This window comes from Thermobia domestica, chromosome 8, assembly GCF_964235325.1.
Source record: "Thermobia domestica chromosome 8, izTheDome1.hap1.1, whole genome shotgun sequence".
Classification (NCBI taxonomy): Eukaryota; Metazoa; Arthropoda; class Insecta; order Zygentoma; family Lepismatidae; genus Thermobia; species Thermobia domestica.
This window is the reverse complement of record NC_137461.1, coordinates 95,562,944-95,581,450: the sequence shown is the minus strand read 5'-3', so window position 1 is coordinate 95,581,450 and position 18,507 is coordinate 95,562,944. Positions and strand designations below refer to the sequence as shown.

At 36.4% G+C, this 18,507-nt stretch overlaps 1 protein-coding gene across 3 annotated transcripts in view; it reads left to right on the top strand.

The window, feature by feature from the left end:
* LOC145693095 (uncharacterized) overlaps positions 1–18,507 on the top strand; it is a 92,057-nt gene that overhangs the window by 57,313 nt on the left and 16,237 nt on the right. For all 3 annotated transcript variants that reach the window (XM_081768787.1, XM_081768786.1, XM_081768788.1), the window contains exons 8-10: positions 3,490–3,698; positions 8,093–8,270; positions 16,961–17,127. In XM_081768787.1, coding sequence (XP_081624913.1) covers positions 3,490–3,698; positions 8,093–8,270; positions 16,961–17,127 — 554 coding nt within the window. The remainder of the gene's footprint in view (positions 1–3,489; positions 3,699–8,092; positions 8,271–16,960; positions 17,128–18,507) is intronic.

Here is an 18,507-nt window from a genome sequence, read left to right as displayed (position 1 = left end):
TAAAATAGCAAATTTTGGAAATACGTTTAAAGACAATGTATTTTAAATTCGAAGGTAAACTGTACAAACAGAAGATCTATTAGCTTTTGACAGTCCGCTGTTATCTTTATTAGCAGCCAGTATCGTGAACCATTTCGAAGCAAACATGAGAGAGAGAGAGAGAGAGAGAGAGAAGGCCTAAAATTCATCAAATATTTCCGATGTACGGTTTAAGTAATTTGTAGAAAAAAAGTGCGATATTAATGAAATAAATCATAAGTAAATCAAATGAGACTGAGAAGCATTGTTTCTGTAATTTTATTACTCAGTTATGCAAAATACCGATTAGTGCTTATATAGAAAAATATTAGGTACAAGGGAAATAAGTATTGAGTGCTCCTGGAATTAAGAAAATTAATACTATTAGCCCGATGCCAGAACTTTCTTTGCCTTTCTGCGATGAGCTTTTATAAGTCATACATTTTCTGCACAAATTCCAACAAAAATTTTTTATACAAGATAATTTTTTTATTACAGCGTTACATGAAGCATGGTAGACAGTTTCAGCGGTATCCCTACTTCGAGTAACAACTTGTGAAGTCACCCTTTTTGAAAGAGTTTTTCTAAAAGAAACATTTAAAATATTTATGATACGATACACCGTACTTTGTGATAAGAGCTATTTTAAGGATTTTATTTATTTATCCTGATGGGGCTCCATGTAGGATAATGTATGTAAACTGGTCTGTTGTTCCAATATCATCACTAACTCGCTGTTCCAATATCATTCTTTGCTGGTGGCCTTCTGTCCATGACATTAGTAACCTACTGAACCCCAGCTTTCACATAACGACCTCAGACAATAATATACTGAAACAAAACATCATTAGCTTTACTGCAACACAGTATTTGTCTCGAAAATGTGTTACTGCAACTTTAGCAGACATGTTTTTATACTTTTCTGTTGGGTTTTTTTGCACAGGCACGGCAGATTTTCTGCGATCACATCGCAGATAGCGGCATGCTCTGCTATGGGGACTATTAGGAAGGAGGTAATCAACGAAATATAGTTCTACAGACAACGTTAGTTTTCTGAAAACATATTTGATTAAGAAGTCAGTAAAACTTTGCCGAAACGTTCATTTATACAAGTTGGAATGTTTTGGGGTAGATGAATGAATGTTCATGAATATTGAGTGTGCAGCCAGCAATGATAATATTGATAAGTAGAAAAAACAACAGACTTTTAACACAACAGTTTCAAAATCGGTTGTTTCTTCCATTTATCAATATATATAGATATAGATAGATAGATAAAATAATGTATTATGTAGATATGTATGTCCCAGCATAACGCTGGAGCGCATGAAACAATTTCATCCAAATTTGATACACCTATAATCTAGAAAAATGCTGTAAGAATGTCAGCTCTTCCAGCTCTAGGGGAAGGACGGTGAGCGACATGTATAAAAAATTTTAAAAATGACCGATGTTAGTGTCAAACCTGGTTTCCGGGCTTGCTGAGATGAATAGTAACACTTCTGATGCCGTTAAAGTTCAGCCCTCATTAGCACCTCCATGAGGAAGGGATGTTATGTAAAAATAATCGAAAACTACAGATATTAGTGTCGAATCCATAGTTTTCGGGGTCGCTACGATGAAATGGCGCTCCCCATGCCGTTTAAGTTCACTTCCTATCGACAAAGAAGGAAGTGAAGTTGGTGCAAATGTCCAAATGACCGAAATTAGTGTTGAATGCACAATTTTGGGGGTCCTATGCTGATTCGTTACCAGTCTCGATGATATTTAAGTCCAGATTCAGGCAAGAAAGCTGGAGTTCTGGTAGAAACAATGTGGTCTAGGTGAATGAACACCGACTAAGTGTGGGAATGCATGGTTATTCAGGGAGCGGACTGGGTAGGTAGTGGTTAACGCATCCCGAAGGTTCCAGGTTCGAGTTCTTGTCCAGTCCTACATTTTTTTCACCCTTTGGGTGTCATAGTAAAGATAGTTTGAATTTGGACATTTCGAGAAAGAACTTTACATTATTTTTTTAAAAATGGTATATGATTAGTTACACACACAACTTAGCATCTGCACCAATTTTGCAACAACAGAATTATATATCTGTGCCATTATTTTGTCCGACTGAAAAATTTGAAGGCAAAAATGACACACTTAATGTGCGTTTCGAAAAATATTGTTGTACATAGTTGTAGAATATCTGTAAATATTCGTATGTTCTAACCAGTGTTATTGGACATTTGTACAGTTCGCAGCAAAAAAACTGCAACATGAGCATCATGTAAGTTTGTGAAACCACGCCTAACAGCGCAGGAAATCAACATAATGTTTAAGTGTCACGAATCACGTCAGGAGAAACCTCGGCGTCCTCACCTACACACTTATTTTTGGAGCAAAAGACTTCTTCGTTTCACAATGAACTTATATGCTCATGTTGCAGGTTTTTTGCTGCGGACTGTACCATCATTTTATATCTGCAAAGCACGTATAAGTATGATGATCGTGTTAATCCGAATTCCAGATTTCAACGGATTAACACATTTTATGGCCACTATATTCCAGGAAAAATGATCAATATTTGGAACATGTAGTTTGCGCCTATCTTTGTTTAAATTTCAAATTTAGGTGAACCTAGCCTTATTTGAAAGAAGTGTACTTAAACGAACAATGTGTAATATTTGATTTTCATGTATATCATTAAGAATGTTTTTACTTAAGTAGGGTGAGAGAAATCCTGGAGTCTCCTTCGCTGTCGGGTCTCGGGTTCGATCCCAGCCCCCGCCAAGTGAACTTTGTGGTGGACAAACACCGTGTGCGTGGGTTTTCTCGGGGTTCTCCCGTTTCCTCCCACTTTCTTCATTCCACCATTTCATTCATTACTCATCATCACCGTCTCCTTTAGCCTAACCGGCATAACCGTGGGACGTAAAACTCAAAGATTTCATTTCATTTTCTCCTTCGCTGTCCTGTTGTGTATAAATAAATTTTTGACCAGCTATCCGAAGACAATGTGATAAAGTTGATAGATTATTTATCGCTAGTGATTTCATTTTTACGCACCGTGTACTAGTATAAATTGAAGCTGTGTTATCATTGAGTTCTGTGTTTTGCGTGGACCTATTTTTACTGCTATTTCATTCTCTGTATCTTCTGAAATTTTATTCGGGGCATACAGCTTCTTATAGCAAGTACAAATTTCTTACATTCTATATCCTTTGGTAATTATCATTGCCTGCCATGTTCCTAAAGCATATATCCACGACCAGAAAGATACAGGATGTAAGATCTTCGTACTCATCTGCTACAAAAAGCCGTAAGCCCCGAAAAGGATTGTAGATGATCTAGCGAATGAAATATTTAAATAAAAAAAACAAATGAACACTCAACTCTAGGGTAAAATAGCTTCATTTAGCGTTGGTATTTATAAATATTGTCTTAATTTTAGATATGCCACAGTGTAATGATGATATAAATTGAATCTTTCAGGGAGAGAAGAACAGATAGCAGATCTAAAGAAATTTGGTCAAGACTTCAAGTTAACGGAATCAGAAGCAGAAAAGAATAAACATCAACAGTCGCCAGATGAAAGTAAAGAAAGCGATATAGACAAAGTAACTAATACTCTAAAAAAATCTACATTAAATCCAAATGCGAAAGAATTTGTATACAATCCTAATGCAAAACCGTTTACACCGGTAAGTTGACTATTCAGTCTATTTGATTAGGTTTGAAAAAAGTAAACCGTATAGCATGACAAATCGAAACTAAAATAGTTCAATTTTTCTAATATTTAAAGGTGAAAAGCTAATATCTTCCTCATTATTTTATTAATTGCTAGTCACATTAGGTTCAAGTTCTGCAGTTTATGTTCGTAAATAAACTAACAATAATCATAGAAATCTTTCTCAATTTGTCATTAGGTATCTTAGTTGTCTATTAGATGTTATTGAGAAGTTTTCAGTGTTGGAAGGTAAATTTTATGTGTACTTTCGTGATTTCGAGCCTTATAATCAGAAATGCCTGCCAATGAAAATCATGGAAGTTCTGAGAAAAGAAAATATATTTTCTGGTATAGTCGTCGTAACTGAACCTTTGCGGTAATAAAAAGAACCTGTGTCGCCGATTTATCCTGTCTACTGTCGAGTTTCACGAATTGAAGCAACCCTCTAAATGTACTGCATTTTAAGTTTCCTTTTTATATTGGATAGTGGTTCAATGGAAGAGTGCTTACTTCTGGGCGAGGTGTTTCTGGTTCGATCCCAGCCGATATGGATGTATGGTGAAAAGTTTTGTATATGTGGGTTTCTCGAGATCTTTCCACATTCTCATTAATTATTGACCTTTACCCTACAGGGCATAAACGCAGTGTGTAAAGTTGGTATTTGTTTTTAATATAGACCGCGGCGGCTCAGTGGTAGAGCGTTCACCTCTGGTGCGTGGGATCCCTGGTTCGATCCCAGCTCGCGCCAGTTGAACTTTGTGGTGGACAAACGCAATGTGCGTGGTTTTCTTCAGGTTCTCCTGTTTCCTCCCACTTTATTTATTCCACCATTGCATTTCTCATAATCACGTCTCCGTTAGCCTAGCTGGTATAATCGTGAAACGTAAAAACTAAAAAAAAAAAAATTGTATTTTCCGAATCTATCTAGGATTACAAGTAGTACAATTTACACTAGTAATCTGATATTAAGACATTAACCCTTTAGAGATTGGGGGCTTTCGAGGAATTTTTTAGACTTTCAGTCAAGCAGCTACTGCATCGTCACTATTTATCCTACGATCATAGTTCATACCTTATTCTCTTCAGAATGGAGCTGGCTTTCAAATGGTACCACTTGCATGCCCATATCATATACCAGAAGAGGGAAAATTGATGTCAAAGGAAAAATTTCGGAGGGATTTTTTTCACACTTTGGGCCCCTCCGGAGCGGCCCTGTGTGAACGTAGAGATCTCAAAAAAATAGTACTTGGTAGACTGAATGTGTGTGCCAAATTTCAAGTTTCTATCTTGAATACTAAGGGCGGGAGAAATTTTATCAAAAATCCCCACAATGCCCCAAATTACCGCAAAACACCATGATCTCAGGTAAAAAAATTCCTGCGACATCTCTATTTAACCTAGGACTATAATCCGCCAATCATTCTCTTCAGAATAGAACTGCCTTTCAGGCGGTACCATCCACATGTTTCCATCATGTATCTAAGGCGAGAAAATCCCGAAAAAAGTTTGTTTTTTTGTCTAAATATCCCTTTTTTTTCAACTTTTAGCCCCGCTGGACCCCCCCCCCTCCTGTTTTAACGCAGAAATCTGGTAAATACTACTCGGTGGACTGAATGTTTGTGCACAATTTCAATCTTCTAGGTGCAAAAATAAGCCCGCCAAAAAAAAAAAAAAAAAAAAAAAACGAAAATGTCCCAAATTCCCCTATTCAGAAGTATATTTTGATAAAAAAAAGTTCCCTGACACATCCCTAATTACCTTAGGGACATGTTTCGCCCATCATTCTCTTCAGAATAGAACTGCCTTTCAGACGGTATGACTCACGTGTCTCCATGTATCTAAGGCGGGAAAATCCCGAGAAACGGGATTTTTTGTCTAAATATGCCTTTTTTCAACTTTTAGCCCCTCTGGACCCCCCCCCCCCTTGTTTTAACGCAGAGATCTGAAAAAAATCTGATAAATACTACTAGGTGGGCTGAATGTTTATGCACAATTTCAATCTTCTAGGTGCAAAAGTAAGCCCGCCGAAAAATATATATACCGACATGTACCATATTCCCATATACAGAAGAATATTTTGTAAAAATTTCCTGAGACATCCCTAATTACCCTAGGATCATGGTTTGCACATCATTTTCTTCAGAATAGAACTGCCTTTCAGGCAGTACCATTCACATGTCTCCATCATGTATCTAAGGCGGGAAAATCCCGAAAAAGGGATTTTTGGGGTAAAAATATCCCTTTTTCAACCCTTTGCCCCTCTGGGTCCCCCCCTGTTTTAACGCAGAAATCTGAAAAAAATCTGGTAAATACTACTCGGTGGACTGAATGTTTGTGCAAAATTTCAATCTTCTACGTCCAAAAATAAGCCCGCCAAAAAATAATGAACATAGGCTTCATAAGAGAAAATATATATATTTTAAAATTATGACGTCATCACCACCTATGTCTGGACGCAGGAAGGTGTGAAACCATACGTAACGTCTTCTACAATGCCTCTGGACTTAAAAAATAAATAAATAATAATAATAATACAAAATCTCATAAATGCATAGCAAATAAAACGAATCGTTAAAATATCCTCTATCAGTTGACAGGAATGGCCAATTCTTTAAGCGGTATGAAGAATAGTTATGCACTTCCTTATATCGCACAAAGGTTCTGGTTGTCCAGTATTCTAAACTTGTTCCTGAGTGAAATAAATGTATGTACGCTATAATTGCATCTTTGTTCAGTTATGAGTATGTGTTTCTCATGCATGGATATAAAGAGGTTGTTCAGCCTACGTTTGGCCGATTTCGTTCCTTCCCTCTCCCGGGCAGAATGGACTCACCCGATCTGGCTCGTAGCGTCCTGCAGTGGCTTCCTGGGAACGGAGTTGTTTTTCCGCTCGGACAACAATAACGCACAAAACAGGACCATTGTTGTGAGTGTTGTGTTAAATTTGTTTCCAAGTCTGTGGGTTTCCGCTCTGTGACCAAAATGCCGCCCAAACTAAGCCGGTTTTGGGAAGGCTATGTTGCGGCTCTTTATGACGCCCACTTTAGTGTTTCTGTCATTAGAAAACAGTGCAAGAAGAATGGTTGCAACATCTGTTTAAGTGGAATAAAAAATGTTATTAAAAAGTACAAGGGCAACGAAGCTCCACCCTTTGGATCACCAACGAAGTTGCCTAGGAAGCGGGAATGCACCAAGGCCACCTCCACCATGCAGAGGAAACTTAACGCAAAATGGCAATGCAAGAAAATCCGCCAACACAAAGGTGTATGGCTAATCGTCTTGACGTGTCTTTGGGGATTGTGAGCCGGACGTTACACCATCAACTCAAGCTGGAAAAAGTCATGAAAGCTCGCGGCCATCTTCTCACGGATGCCGACCAAAAGGAACGAAAGTGTAACGCCCGGAAGCTGTACGAATGGCATCTGGCAAAACAAAGGTGGGCACTCGATGAAGCATGGATTTACCTTTCCGACTGCGGCAAACCGAGAGCAATCATGTACCGAGAGAAAGGCACCAAGAACTTCAGAAGGTGGGTCCGTGTCTGTAAAGAATCCTTCCCAAAAGGGTTCATGATCGTTACTGGGTACTGTTACCGAGGTAAACTGAAGATTCGTAGGGTGGCGAAGAACTGCAAAATAAATTCGCAGTATTTTCAGGAGCAGATCATGCTGCCGATCTACGAGCATGAGACTCCACAATGTACGGAAATGACGCCAATCTGGTATGCATTCACATGGACAAGGCCTCATCACATACCCTACAATCGTCCCTCGCATTCTACAGGGAGATGAAGAAAAGTGGTATACAGGTGATACCATTCAATGAGATACCTGTTAAATCTCCAGATGCAAGTCCTATGGACTATTGTGGATTTGGATTACTGAAGCGGGCTTTGGGAAAACGGCGTGTGACAACTGTGGAAGGACTTTGGAAAGCTGTGCAAAGGGAATGGGACAAGATTCCCGTCCCAGTTCTTCAGAGAAGCCTATTACAGTGGAAATTACGCTGTCGGCTATTGTTAGGAACCAAGGGAAACACATCGAGCACTTACGGATCTGGCGCCATCGAGCATCTACGGATCTGGATCTTCGAAATTTTTAGGTAAGTCGAAATTTGTCCAAATGTAGACTGAACAACTTCTGTAATTATTTCATCGTAGCATATATCGTTATTTAGTAAGTCATTGAAAAAATTTGAACCACATTGAAATATTTTATCTTAATGAAGAAGGTATGTATCCATATTTTGCATTTCTACAATGTGAAAATAATTCGAAAATGACTAAATAGAATTGTATTTGTGTAAATATAGTAACAGGAAGTGATTGTAGCCCTGACGCTATAACCAGAAATGTATTTTTAATTTTAGCGGTCTCCAAGCACCCCAACTCCTTCAAGACCTCACACGCCACAAACACCACAGACGCCTCAGTTTCCTCCAGGACCACCTGGTGTTCCAATGGTTCCAGCAATGGTGCCAACGTATGTTGTAACTACTAGCCAACCAGCGTTCACTCCGACTAATTTAGGGAGTCGCCATAGGAAAGGTAAATTCTCAGTTCATCTTGACTAAGTAATGGAGCTGTATGTCTAAAGAGCGATTTCCGGTCAGTTGCCGATCTGTGGACAGTCCTGGATAATAAAGAGCTCGATGAGTGCTTTGTACGTTCATAGCCACTAGAATCTTCGAGTCGAGCTTTCCAACTCGTTAGCGACAGAGCATTTTTAAGCATTTGTGTTTGTCTTTTAAAGTATTGATGATTTTCCAGTAGCACCTTAATAAAATTATGAATTCGTGGTATTACAGAAGTGTGTGTATTACAGTATTATGTATTACAGAAGTGTGAAATATTTCCATGGGTGGGTTTCCAAATGTTTTTTGTAGATGACAGGGTACGTGGGACACGCTATTCGTATGGACACTGTGTTACGTGTTGCATTTATTTTCCATCACTCGTGTTCGTAATTGCTTTTTAGGTTCCATTACATGGTTTATTTTTAAAATGCATGTATGTTACTGTAATACAAATTTCAGAATGTCCGGGAGAGTATACTAGCGATCGAAGACATGCTTCAAGTGCTGAATACGAATTGATACTAGTTAGCCATGAAGTGTGTGCGAGGACGGCGGCTTAGAGTATGCGCTCTAAGTTCTCTCTTCTTCACCTAAGCAAACAGCTTATGCCACGTGGTCTTGTGCTTTAGCTCCTCCCGCTGAGAATGCTGCTTCAAGATCATGACAACGTTCTTAGAAGAGCTTATGGTCCAAGTACCTTGACTGCAAAGGAGAACTTATGTATCAGCCTCTGCAGTTTGCAATGTATCAGTCAGTGGTCAAGATATTGGAAATTCTGATCATGTGTCTGTATTTCAAAGGAAACTGGTTTGTGTGTAACGTACGAGCTTGAGCTCATATTGAGAGCTCGACTTCGATTTCTCCAATCTCCAGAATGAAAGAAAAATCGAGCGGTTGATTTTCTTCTAGGTCGATTATGTAAATCATTAATAGACTTAACCAGAATTGCTGTTGTAGAGCGTTCACCTCTGCTGCATAGGGTATTTGGTTCGATCCCAGCTTGCACCAAGTGAACTTTGTGGTGGGCAGACACCGTGTGCATGCATGGGTTTTCTTGGGATTCTCCCGTTCCCTCCCACTTTTTTGATTCCATTATTTCATTCATTTCTCATCCTCACAGTCTTGTTTAGCTTAGCCGGCATAAGCGTGGGACGTAAAACTTAGTTTTTTGTTATATATATATATATATATATATATATATATATATATATATATATATATATATATATATATATATATATATACCAAAATTATCATCAAAATCAACAGCCAGAAGCATGCATGATGGACTTCAGAACAGTGGATGAGAATACTTTATAAGTGTCTGGCGAGACATGATTTCGGTTAAATAATTTGATACCCCTATGTGAAAGACTTCGCTTGAGATTCTTCCCTCCAGACAATGCCTCGAAAACCAAGGCCTCGGCTTCCAATGATACTGGCTGCATAGGAATCCGTGTGACGAATTCAGAATAACTAAAAGGCAAACCTTATATTCTGTAGGATAATCCAGCCGCAATACCTCGGGTTCAGTCGGCTCGAAGGAACTAGAGAAACTGATACTGGAGACTCATAGATGGTAAAATCGATTGTCTACCTCCTCGTATCATGAAAAGGGCTGCAATTGTGCATACATGTGACACACATATTGAAGTACTGAGTCATTTGAGAAAAAAAAAGTAATTAAAGTCATTCGGAAGTTAGTTCATCTTGCATGAAAACACTACAATTTCTAAAAATTCCGTAAGTTCAAAGTTGCGTGTTTGTCTGCTATTAATTCATCAATTAATGAACTGAACATCCATTTGGACCATGCTCAGTAGTCATAAATTCAAATCAATTTATGGTTTTTAAAGTTACTAATACTTTCGAGAAAGTTAATGAAAAGAGATAAAATTATATTTTAAAAAATAATCTTAAGTTGAGCTTAGCCATAAATCTTAAAAGTACATAAGGCGATCCCAAAAAGAAATTCTATTTGAATACAAATATTTTTTTTTCCAAATTCTCCATCTATTCTGAAGAAAGAAAAAATGTTAATTTTACATCTCAACATCTGACCTTGCGATTTGACTTCAGTTGTTCATGACACTTGTTAAAATTTATCAGTAACGTTCATTCGGTTTGTAGTTAAAAACCAGTAATGATTGGAAAATTCGATTAATGATAGCTTCTTACCTAGTAGATACCTGGACTTCGTAAATTAGGGTGTATGTAGTACTCACCGATCTGTTTCTTTCCAAGAATGCCCAGATTGGTGCTTGAATGTAAACTTCCTTTCTTCCCTGTAGTTTCAGTAATGTAGATCGTCATTGTCATCATTGGTAGTTCATATACTGCAAATTGAGTTTACATACACTGCAGTGATCATAAACCTTTTTAGCTTTGCAATACAGGTAGAATATCTTGAAAATGGTGCTAAATATCTATGGTAACTTTCCGTTGCGCTAAATAAATGCTTCCGAGTTGCTGAATAGTTAGCACTGTCAGGTGTGAAGCATGAAATCGCAGGTTCTTTTCGTAGTAGAACCCAGTATGTTAGCCTACAACATGTTAGCGTCAGCCGTAAAAGTAAGTTAACTCAAGAAGTGTTCTCAGTATTTTCCTCATATGATCATGTCTCATGAGCTAAAGAAGATTGTAACCTAACAAACACTGCACAAAACCCAAAAGTGTTCTATGAAAAAGATTCGATTAAGGCGTTTAAATTGTACAGTTAATTCTCATCTATCCTTCTGTGTAGAACAGTTATTGTATTTTAAACAAAAGACTTTTAGCCGGTGTATAAAACGCACTTTTTTCTTTGAAAGTCCAAAAATCCTTATGTCAATACAGAGCATTAGGTTACAGTTTTCCTGATCCTGTGGTGTACAACAGCATTCCGGTTACGTACACTTCAGTGACAGTAAATGCAGTTTGTGTACAGTACGTTCGCTTTATTTAACATTTCGCAGTGTATATACGCTTTTGCTATTGATGCAGATATGCTATTGATTCCTAGATGTACACTCATGTCCAAAATGGTTGTCGCATATCTATAACTGTCTTCTTTTAAGAATATAATTTGATAATGATTTTGTAGGGTACTTTTAATACTGATAGTATGTGTATAATCGGGAAATGTATATTTGTGGTAAATTTCATAGGAAGAGAATTATAAATACAAAAATTAGAATGAGTAAAACAAAATGATGCCAAATGGTCAAGAAAGTTTTATTTTCGTTTTATTGTTCTTATTTGCTGCTCTTTTGACATGAAATTTTCCACATACACATCTTTGCCGATTATACGCGTACTAACATTATAAGAAATACCGGGCGAATTCGTTATCAAATTATATTCCTACAACAACATATTTATAGACATGCGACAATAATTTTGGATATGAGTGTACATGCGACTCTGTATTTTAGTTAAGCACTAGTCATTCCATTTCCTTGTTAAATATCACTTTAAGTAAAACATAAAGTACAGAAAATGAGATGCGTCTGATAACTTAGTAAAAATCCGGTGTCTTATTTTATTCGTTTATATCAAATATAGTGAATTACTTTCGTCCAGAAGTCAAGTATGTGACGTGTTTCGCCGAAAATTTTCAATTTGAGAGATTATTTTAAGTTGGATTAATGTCCGCATAGGAGAATCGAAATATCTATACTATTGATTCATTTCAGAAGAAGCGTATTAACATGATAGCAGCACTTACTTCTAGACATTTTCGAGCTCTTATCGCATATCTTCACATTACAATTCTTCGAGTAATTGTATTATTATCAGTAATCGAGCTAAAATATCACCAAATGAGGGGAATTGAAATATATATTACATTCTTGTTTAACTGAAATAGGTAAGATTTTAACGCTATATTCACGTTAAAAGTAAAGAGTTTATATAGGGTCAGTCCATTTCAAATCATCCAGCTAAAATATCAAATGAAACCCATAGTCTCAGTATGGCATAAAGATTTTTCTGTTTACTCTACTTGCCATCCTTATTGATCACACCAAATTTTAATTTGATATCTTATATACTTTTTTAGTTAAAATTTTTTTTAGTTTGGTAAAATATACGTTTTTGTTGTTGCCGAGGGTTAATGAGATTACGACATTGATATACTAAAAAGATCATAACTTTGTTAATTCTCATCATATCACAATGATTTTTTCACTAAAATGATCACAATAAGATACAGAATAAGGTAAAAATACATTCAGTTACTTGTACTTGAATTGTTGTAGTACATATTACCTCAAACCTGGATATTACGATTTTTTAAAAGAAAAAACATAAAATTTTAAAATACAATAAAAACTTAAAGGCACTACATAAACCAAAGTATTTTATATGTATTTATAAGCCTAAAGGCATGAGCTAATGTGTTCTGAAAGAAAAATTGTGGGTTTTTAACTGCAAATATTTTTAAACCATTTATCTTTAGAGTACGGCCAGGTATTTCAAGAAAATCGCAGACCTTCACGTTGGCAGCCCTGGCGTTGTCCCTAATTGTCACAGGGACATGAACCATATCTCGTTACAAAGCTTATGGAACACAGATTCCAACAAGTTAACTTCTGTGCCCCTTTGTTTCAAACCCACAGAAGAAGAAGAAGAAAAGCTTTTTTCAAAAAAAAAATTGTCGGACTCTGGCAACACTGTTCATTGTCATACACAGGAAAAAAATTATCGCATACACACCAGACATTGGGTGGAATCATATAAAAAATAAAGGGCCTAGGTGCACTGGCGTCTCTGGCATGTAAAATTTGGGGGGTGGGGGGACATCAAAGAAATTGATTTAAATGGTACTTCCTAGTCCAATCTGTTTATTATCTTCGATTCTATTTTTATCCTTCTGCTTACCTTCACGGATCCCCTGAGGTATATCAAGAACTCTGTTATAATCATTTCGCAGCCTAAATATTATATTCCAAATAAAAAATATTATTATTTATATGTTATTCTATCGTTAGTAAATAAATAAATTAGAATAAAATATTGAATATTTTGTACTTCAAAATATTGGGGGGACGTGTCCCCTCGTCCCCCCGCCAGAGACGCCCATGCCTAGGTGCAGTAGCTTGCGAGATAAAAGTTTGAAACCTTATATACTATGGTCAACCTGTATATATTTTACGAAGGAACTGTGGTCTACCCTCAGGTTGGCAACCCTGGTGACTTCCCTAATTGTCACAGAGACGCGAATGATACCTCGTTGCAAAGCTTACGGAACACTGGTTCCAATGAGGTAACTTTTGTGGGACTTTGGCAACACTGTTCTTTGTCATAAAAGAAAAATTACTTTCTCCTACGGATTCGGCATGGGGAGGCACAGTCTAGATTCATTAGGAGCCGAGCAACAGAGGTTTGAAGTACTGGCGCTAAGAGAAAGGGATGAGCCAGGCATCTTCTAAGGGTTAAACTAGTGCACATTTTACTTTCTGAAAAACTCATTGAATGATTTACATGTAAGGCGTAATGAAATTATGACATTTTAATCAAGCTGAAGATGTCAAATTATTTAAGCTGCAGTAAATTTATCAATGTTCTAGAACTAATACAACTGCGCATAAGCTTTTACAGTAAACTTTAAAATCAAATAACCAAAATATAATTTTATTATTTTTACTCATAAGCGCTTTCGATAACTGTCTTACTTTTTAATAAATTAAAAATATATTTAATGTATTTAGAAAGTAAGATTGTTTCACAAAGTATTTCAGAAATCAAAACAGTTCGTTGGAATCTTATATCAGTTTAGGTAGCAATTTCGTTCGGTATCTTGAGGAGTGCGAATCCTACAGCCCTCAGGTTCATGAAAAAGAGTTGAGTTGAGTTGATTTCAGTTTAGGGTCCTTTTCAGCAGCGAGGCTATATGAGACGTGGACCTACTGATTAACGTGGAATCTGAACCACATGAGTTCATGAAAAAGACTTTGGATTTAAAGCTACATGGTGTTTTTTTGCCACCAGCCATGGGAAGTCTCCTTGTGACGGTATAGGTGGCACTGTCAAGCGCATCGTGCCAAAAGCAAGTCTCCAATGTAGTCCTGGTAATGCTATTGATAATTCCGATTTTTTTTTATTTTTTTTTTTTTTTTTATTTTTGCAAGGAAAATATAGAAAATATAAAGTTCTCAATGATTAGAAAAGAAACCTTGATAGAGACACGAAAAAACTTAGAAGGGCGTTTCACTCAAGCCAGGACAGTACCTGGAACACGTAGTCTTCATCACTTTGAGTCCAAATCTGAAGACTCCACTGGAACAAAACGAGTAAGATTAGATGACAACTTTTGCACAATATTCAACTTTTCTGGAGAAAATCATTCGGTGAAAATGCCTGTTGTGGGTGTGCACAATTACATTGCATGCCTTTATGATGACCGGTGGTATTTTGGATTAGTTTTGTCAAAACATGAAGATAAAGGAGACGTTAAAATTAAATTTATGCATCCTCATGGGCCTGCTCCATCTTTTCACTGGCCCCCAAAAGAAGATGTTTGCTGGATTCTTATGAGTAACATAATTTCATGTGTAACTCCCCCCTCCCAGTCACAAAAGCATCCGGAAGAATGTATTATTTTTCCGAAAAGGAAATAGGTTCAATCAATCTTCAGTGCAACAAGATGTTGAAACAAATGCAAGCTCAGAAATAAAATGTTGCTAGTGTTTTATTTAAACATTTCCTGTAATTCCACTTCAGGACCTCTATGGTGTAAATAGTAAACGAACCACTTCAGGGCTTTAAGATGATTTGGTAAATTCTTTTTTCGTTCACTGATTATATTCAATATGTTGTATGTGATGAATATGTATAATTCATTAAACTCATAGTGAATAGCTATTTTCTTCTTCTTTTGTGGGTTGGGAACCAGGAGAGGGGGGGGGGCACAAAAGTTACCTCATTGGAACCAGTGTTCCTTAAGCTTTGCAACGAGGTATCATTCGCGTCTCTGTGACAATTAGGGAAGTCGCCAGTGTTGCCAACCTGAGGGTAGACCACAGTTCCTTCGTAAAATATATACAGGTTGACCATAGTATATACGAGGTTTCGAATTTTTATCTCGCAAGCTATTGCACCTAGGCCCTTTATTTTTATATGATTCCACCCAATGTGTGATGTGTATGCGAGAATTTTTTTTCCTGCGTATGACAATGAACAGTGTTGCCAGAATCCGACAAAATATTTTTTTTTGAAAAAAGCAATTCTTCTTCTTCTTCTTCTTCTTCTGTGGGTTGGAAACAAGGGGGCACAGAAGTTAACTTGTTGGAATCTGTGTTCCATAAGCTTTGTAACGAGATATGGTTCATGTCCCTGTGACAATTAGGGACAACGCCAGAGCTGCCAACGTGAAAGTCTGCGATTTTCTTGAAATACCTGGCCGTACTCTAAAGATAAATGGTTTAAAAATATTTGCAGTTAAAAACCCACAATTTTTCTTTCAGAACACATTAGCTCATGCCTTTAGGCTTATAAATACATATAAAATACTTTGGTTTATGTAGTGCCTTTAAGTTTTTATTGTATTTTAAAATTTTATGTTTTTTCTTTTAAAAAATCGTAATATCCAGGTTTGAGGTAATATGTACTACAACAATTCAAGTACAAGTAACTGAATGTATTTTTACCTTATTCTGTATCTTATTGTGATCATTTTAGTGAAAAAATCATTGTGATATGATGAGAATTAACAAAGTTATGATCTTTTTAGTATATCAATGTCGTAATCTCATTAACCCTCGGCAACAACAAAAACGTATATTTTACCAAACTAAAAAAAATTTTAACTAAAAAAGTATATAAGATATCAAATTAAAATTTGGTGTGATCAATAAGGATGGCAAGTAGAGTAAACAAAAAAATCCTCATGCCATTCTGAGACTATGGGTTTCATGACCTGGATGAATTGACATGGACTGACCCTATACTTTTAGTTGTAATTATTTTTTCAAAACTATATTTATTCCCACAGTTTAAAATAAATTCTAAATTCAATTATTCGGAATATTATTGAGTCTGATTATGATTTTTTTTTCATATTTGGAATCAGATCATTTCTGTGAACATATTTTGTAGATTAATAACAGACTTAAGATGCTGTTCGGATATATTGACATGTATATTTATGAACAAATACATACTGAAAACACTTAATAAAGGCATGTAGCTTTCAAGATCGATGTCTCGTCATCAGAATTAGAAAAGAATTAAGAGAAATATTGGACAAAAGTGTACGGTCACGTACCAATTCCGGGATTAGTCTATGTATATGTTCAAATTTTAGTACTTAACTAGACTATTTTAAGTAGAACTTAGGAGAGAAATTGTCGTTGTCTTGCCGTTGTATTGTCATACATTTATTATCGTACGAAACATACTTTTTTGTGAAAAATAATAGGCAAGAACTCTTTGAAACTAACTTGTATTAAAATAGAATTGGACAGATTTCTTCGAAACTTATATATGTACTATATATAGTTTTACTATTATTATCAATTGGAGACCACGGATAGCTAAAATTGAGAAGTGTTACACACACTATATGTGAATAATGAGTTTACATTTGAACATCAGTTGGTTAGAAATTAGTGAGTGATCGTATGTGAATTATTATTCATACAAGAACAAAAAATTGTTATATTTCCTTCTCTTTCGTTTTAGCTGTTCAAATGGCAATGCCTCATCGACCAGATATAACGTCACAAATGCAGGTTGCTGCCGCAACTGGACAACCTCTTTTAGCGCCTGCTCCCATTCACCCACAGTTCCCTGTGCCCTATAATCCACAGGGCCATATCATGCCTGGAACACCACAGCCATATCAACAGGTAAGTGTCACGTGATTCCACGAGTACCATACTCCTGCAGTATTACGAGTATTGACAGGTGCTTAAATTTTTATGTATATTTGATCAGCCCTATCAATCTTAATTTGTTAAGAATTAAATAAGTGAAATGTTAATCCTCGTCTTCAATACTAATAATGATCACTTTTCGGGAATGAGCATTTTTGAATAATTTTCAACAAGTACGTACTATTGTCATTAGGGTAGAAGATTAAAAATTGGTAGTTATGATAGCATAGCAAAATCACTTAGCTTGAGCTGTTTACGTAACAAGAGACATACAGTGGGATGGAACCATTTTTATTCGATGTTTGACGTGGGTTCGTGTAACCTTTAACCCTTTGACGAAGTGGTGTTTTTAAGGGAAAATGTACTTTTAGTTAAGGCTCTTTCCTTTCTCCACATTTTTTAATTTTAGTGAAATAATTTTAAGACAATGAAGAATCTCAGACATGTAGAAAGGAGCCAGATAGTATCAGCAAAATGCTATTATAATGGCTAATAATATGGTGCTCGACATTATGACGTCATAAACTGCGCACCCACATATATATATGTATAAGAAAAGGTTTGGGAACTGTCAAAAATGGACACCTTGCTTTGCTTTCTTGAACTTTCTAAAATGTAAAGAGGTTAAAAAAAAGTAATTTTAGTGAAGGAACGACTTTTCAGAGCATCTTACGGTGAGGATGACGGAACGCATATATCAAACTCCATCAAAGAGTTAGTAATGTTTTCATCTCATTTCGTTCCTAGAGCCTTATAATCTCATATATAAAGTTGAATTAGGTTAAATAAGTGGAGATACCATCAGCGGATTCCTAATTTTTCAAGTAACTTAATGTTAACGTTTTCACTAGTCTCGATAGTGAAACAACTCTTTGGCACTGTTGGCTGTTGTGACAACTACAGTGAAACGTCCGAGTAATAGAGTCCGACGGGATATGATTTGTCCGTTACAAAGAGGTTACACAAAATTAATTACAACACATGTAATTGTATTCAGTACATAATCAAGAAACTAGTTACAGGTGTATACATGGGCTAATATCGAGTGTTAAAATTACTGGGGGAATGAGGGAGAAATATTTAAAGAAACAAAAATATCGCTGGGAGGGGGGGGGGGGAAGGGTTGCAAAATATAATGCTTGTGTGAAAATTTTATTTCCAAATATAAGCTGTTCCTTTATAAAAGTTCCTTAATTAGCTTTACACGAAAAGTAAGAGTAACGCGGTAAGAACATGCAACATTATTGTTAGTTACTGAGACTATAGACAGAACTAACCAATAATGACGGTTTACGAATTTCTTGGGTAGAGTGTGCAATAGTTGTCTGCAGTTTAATCCTGCCGACACTGGTT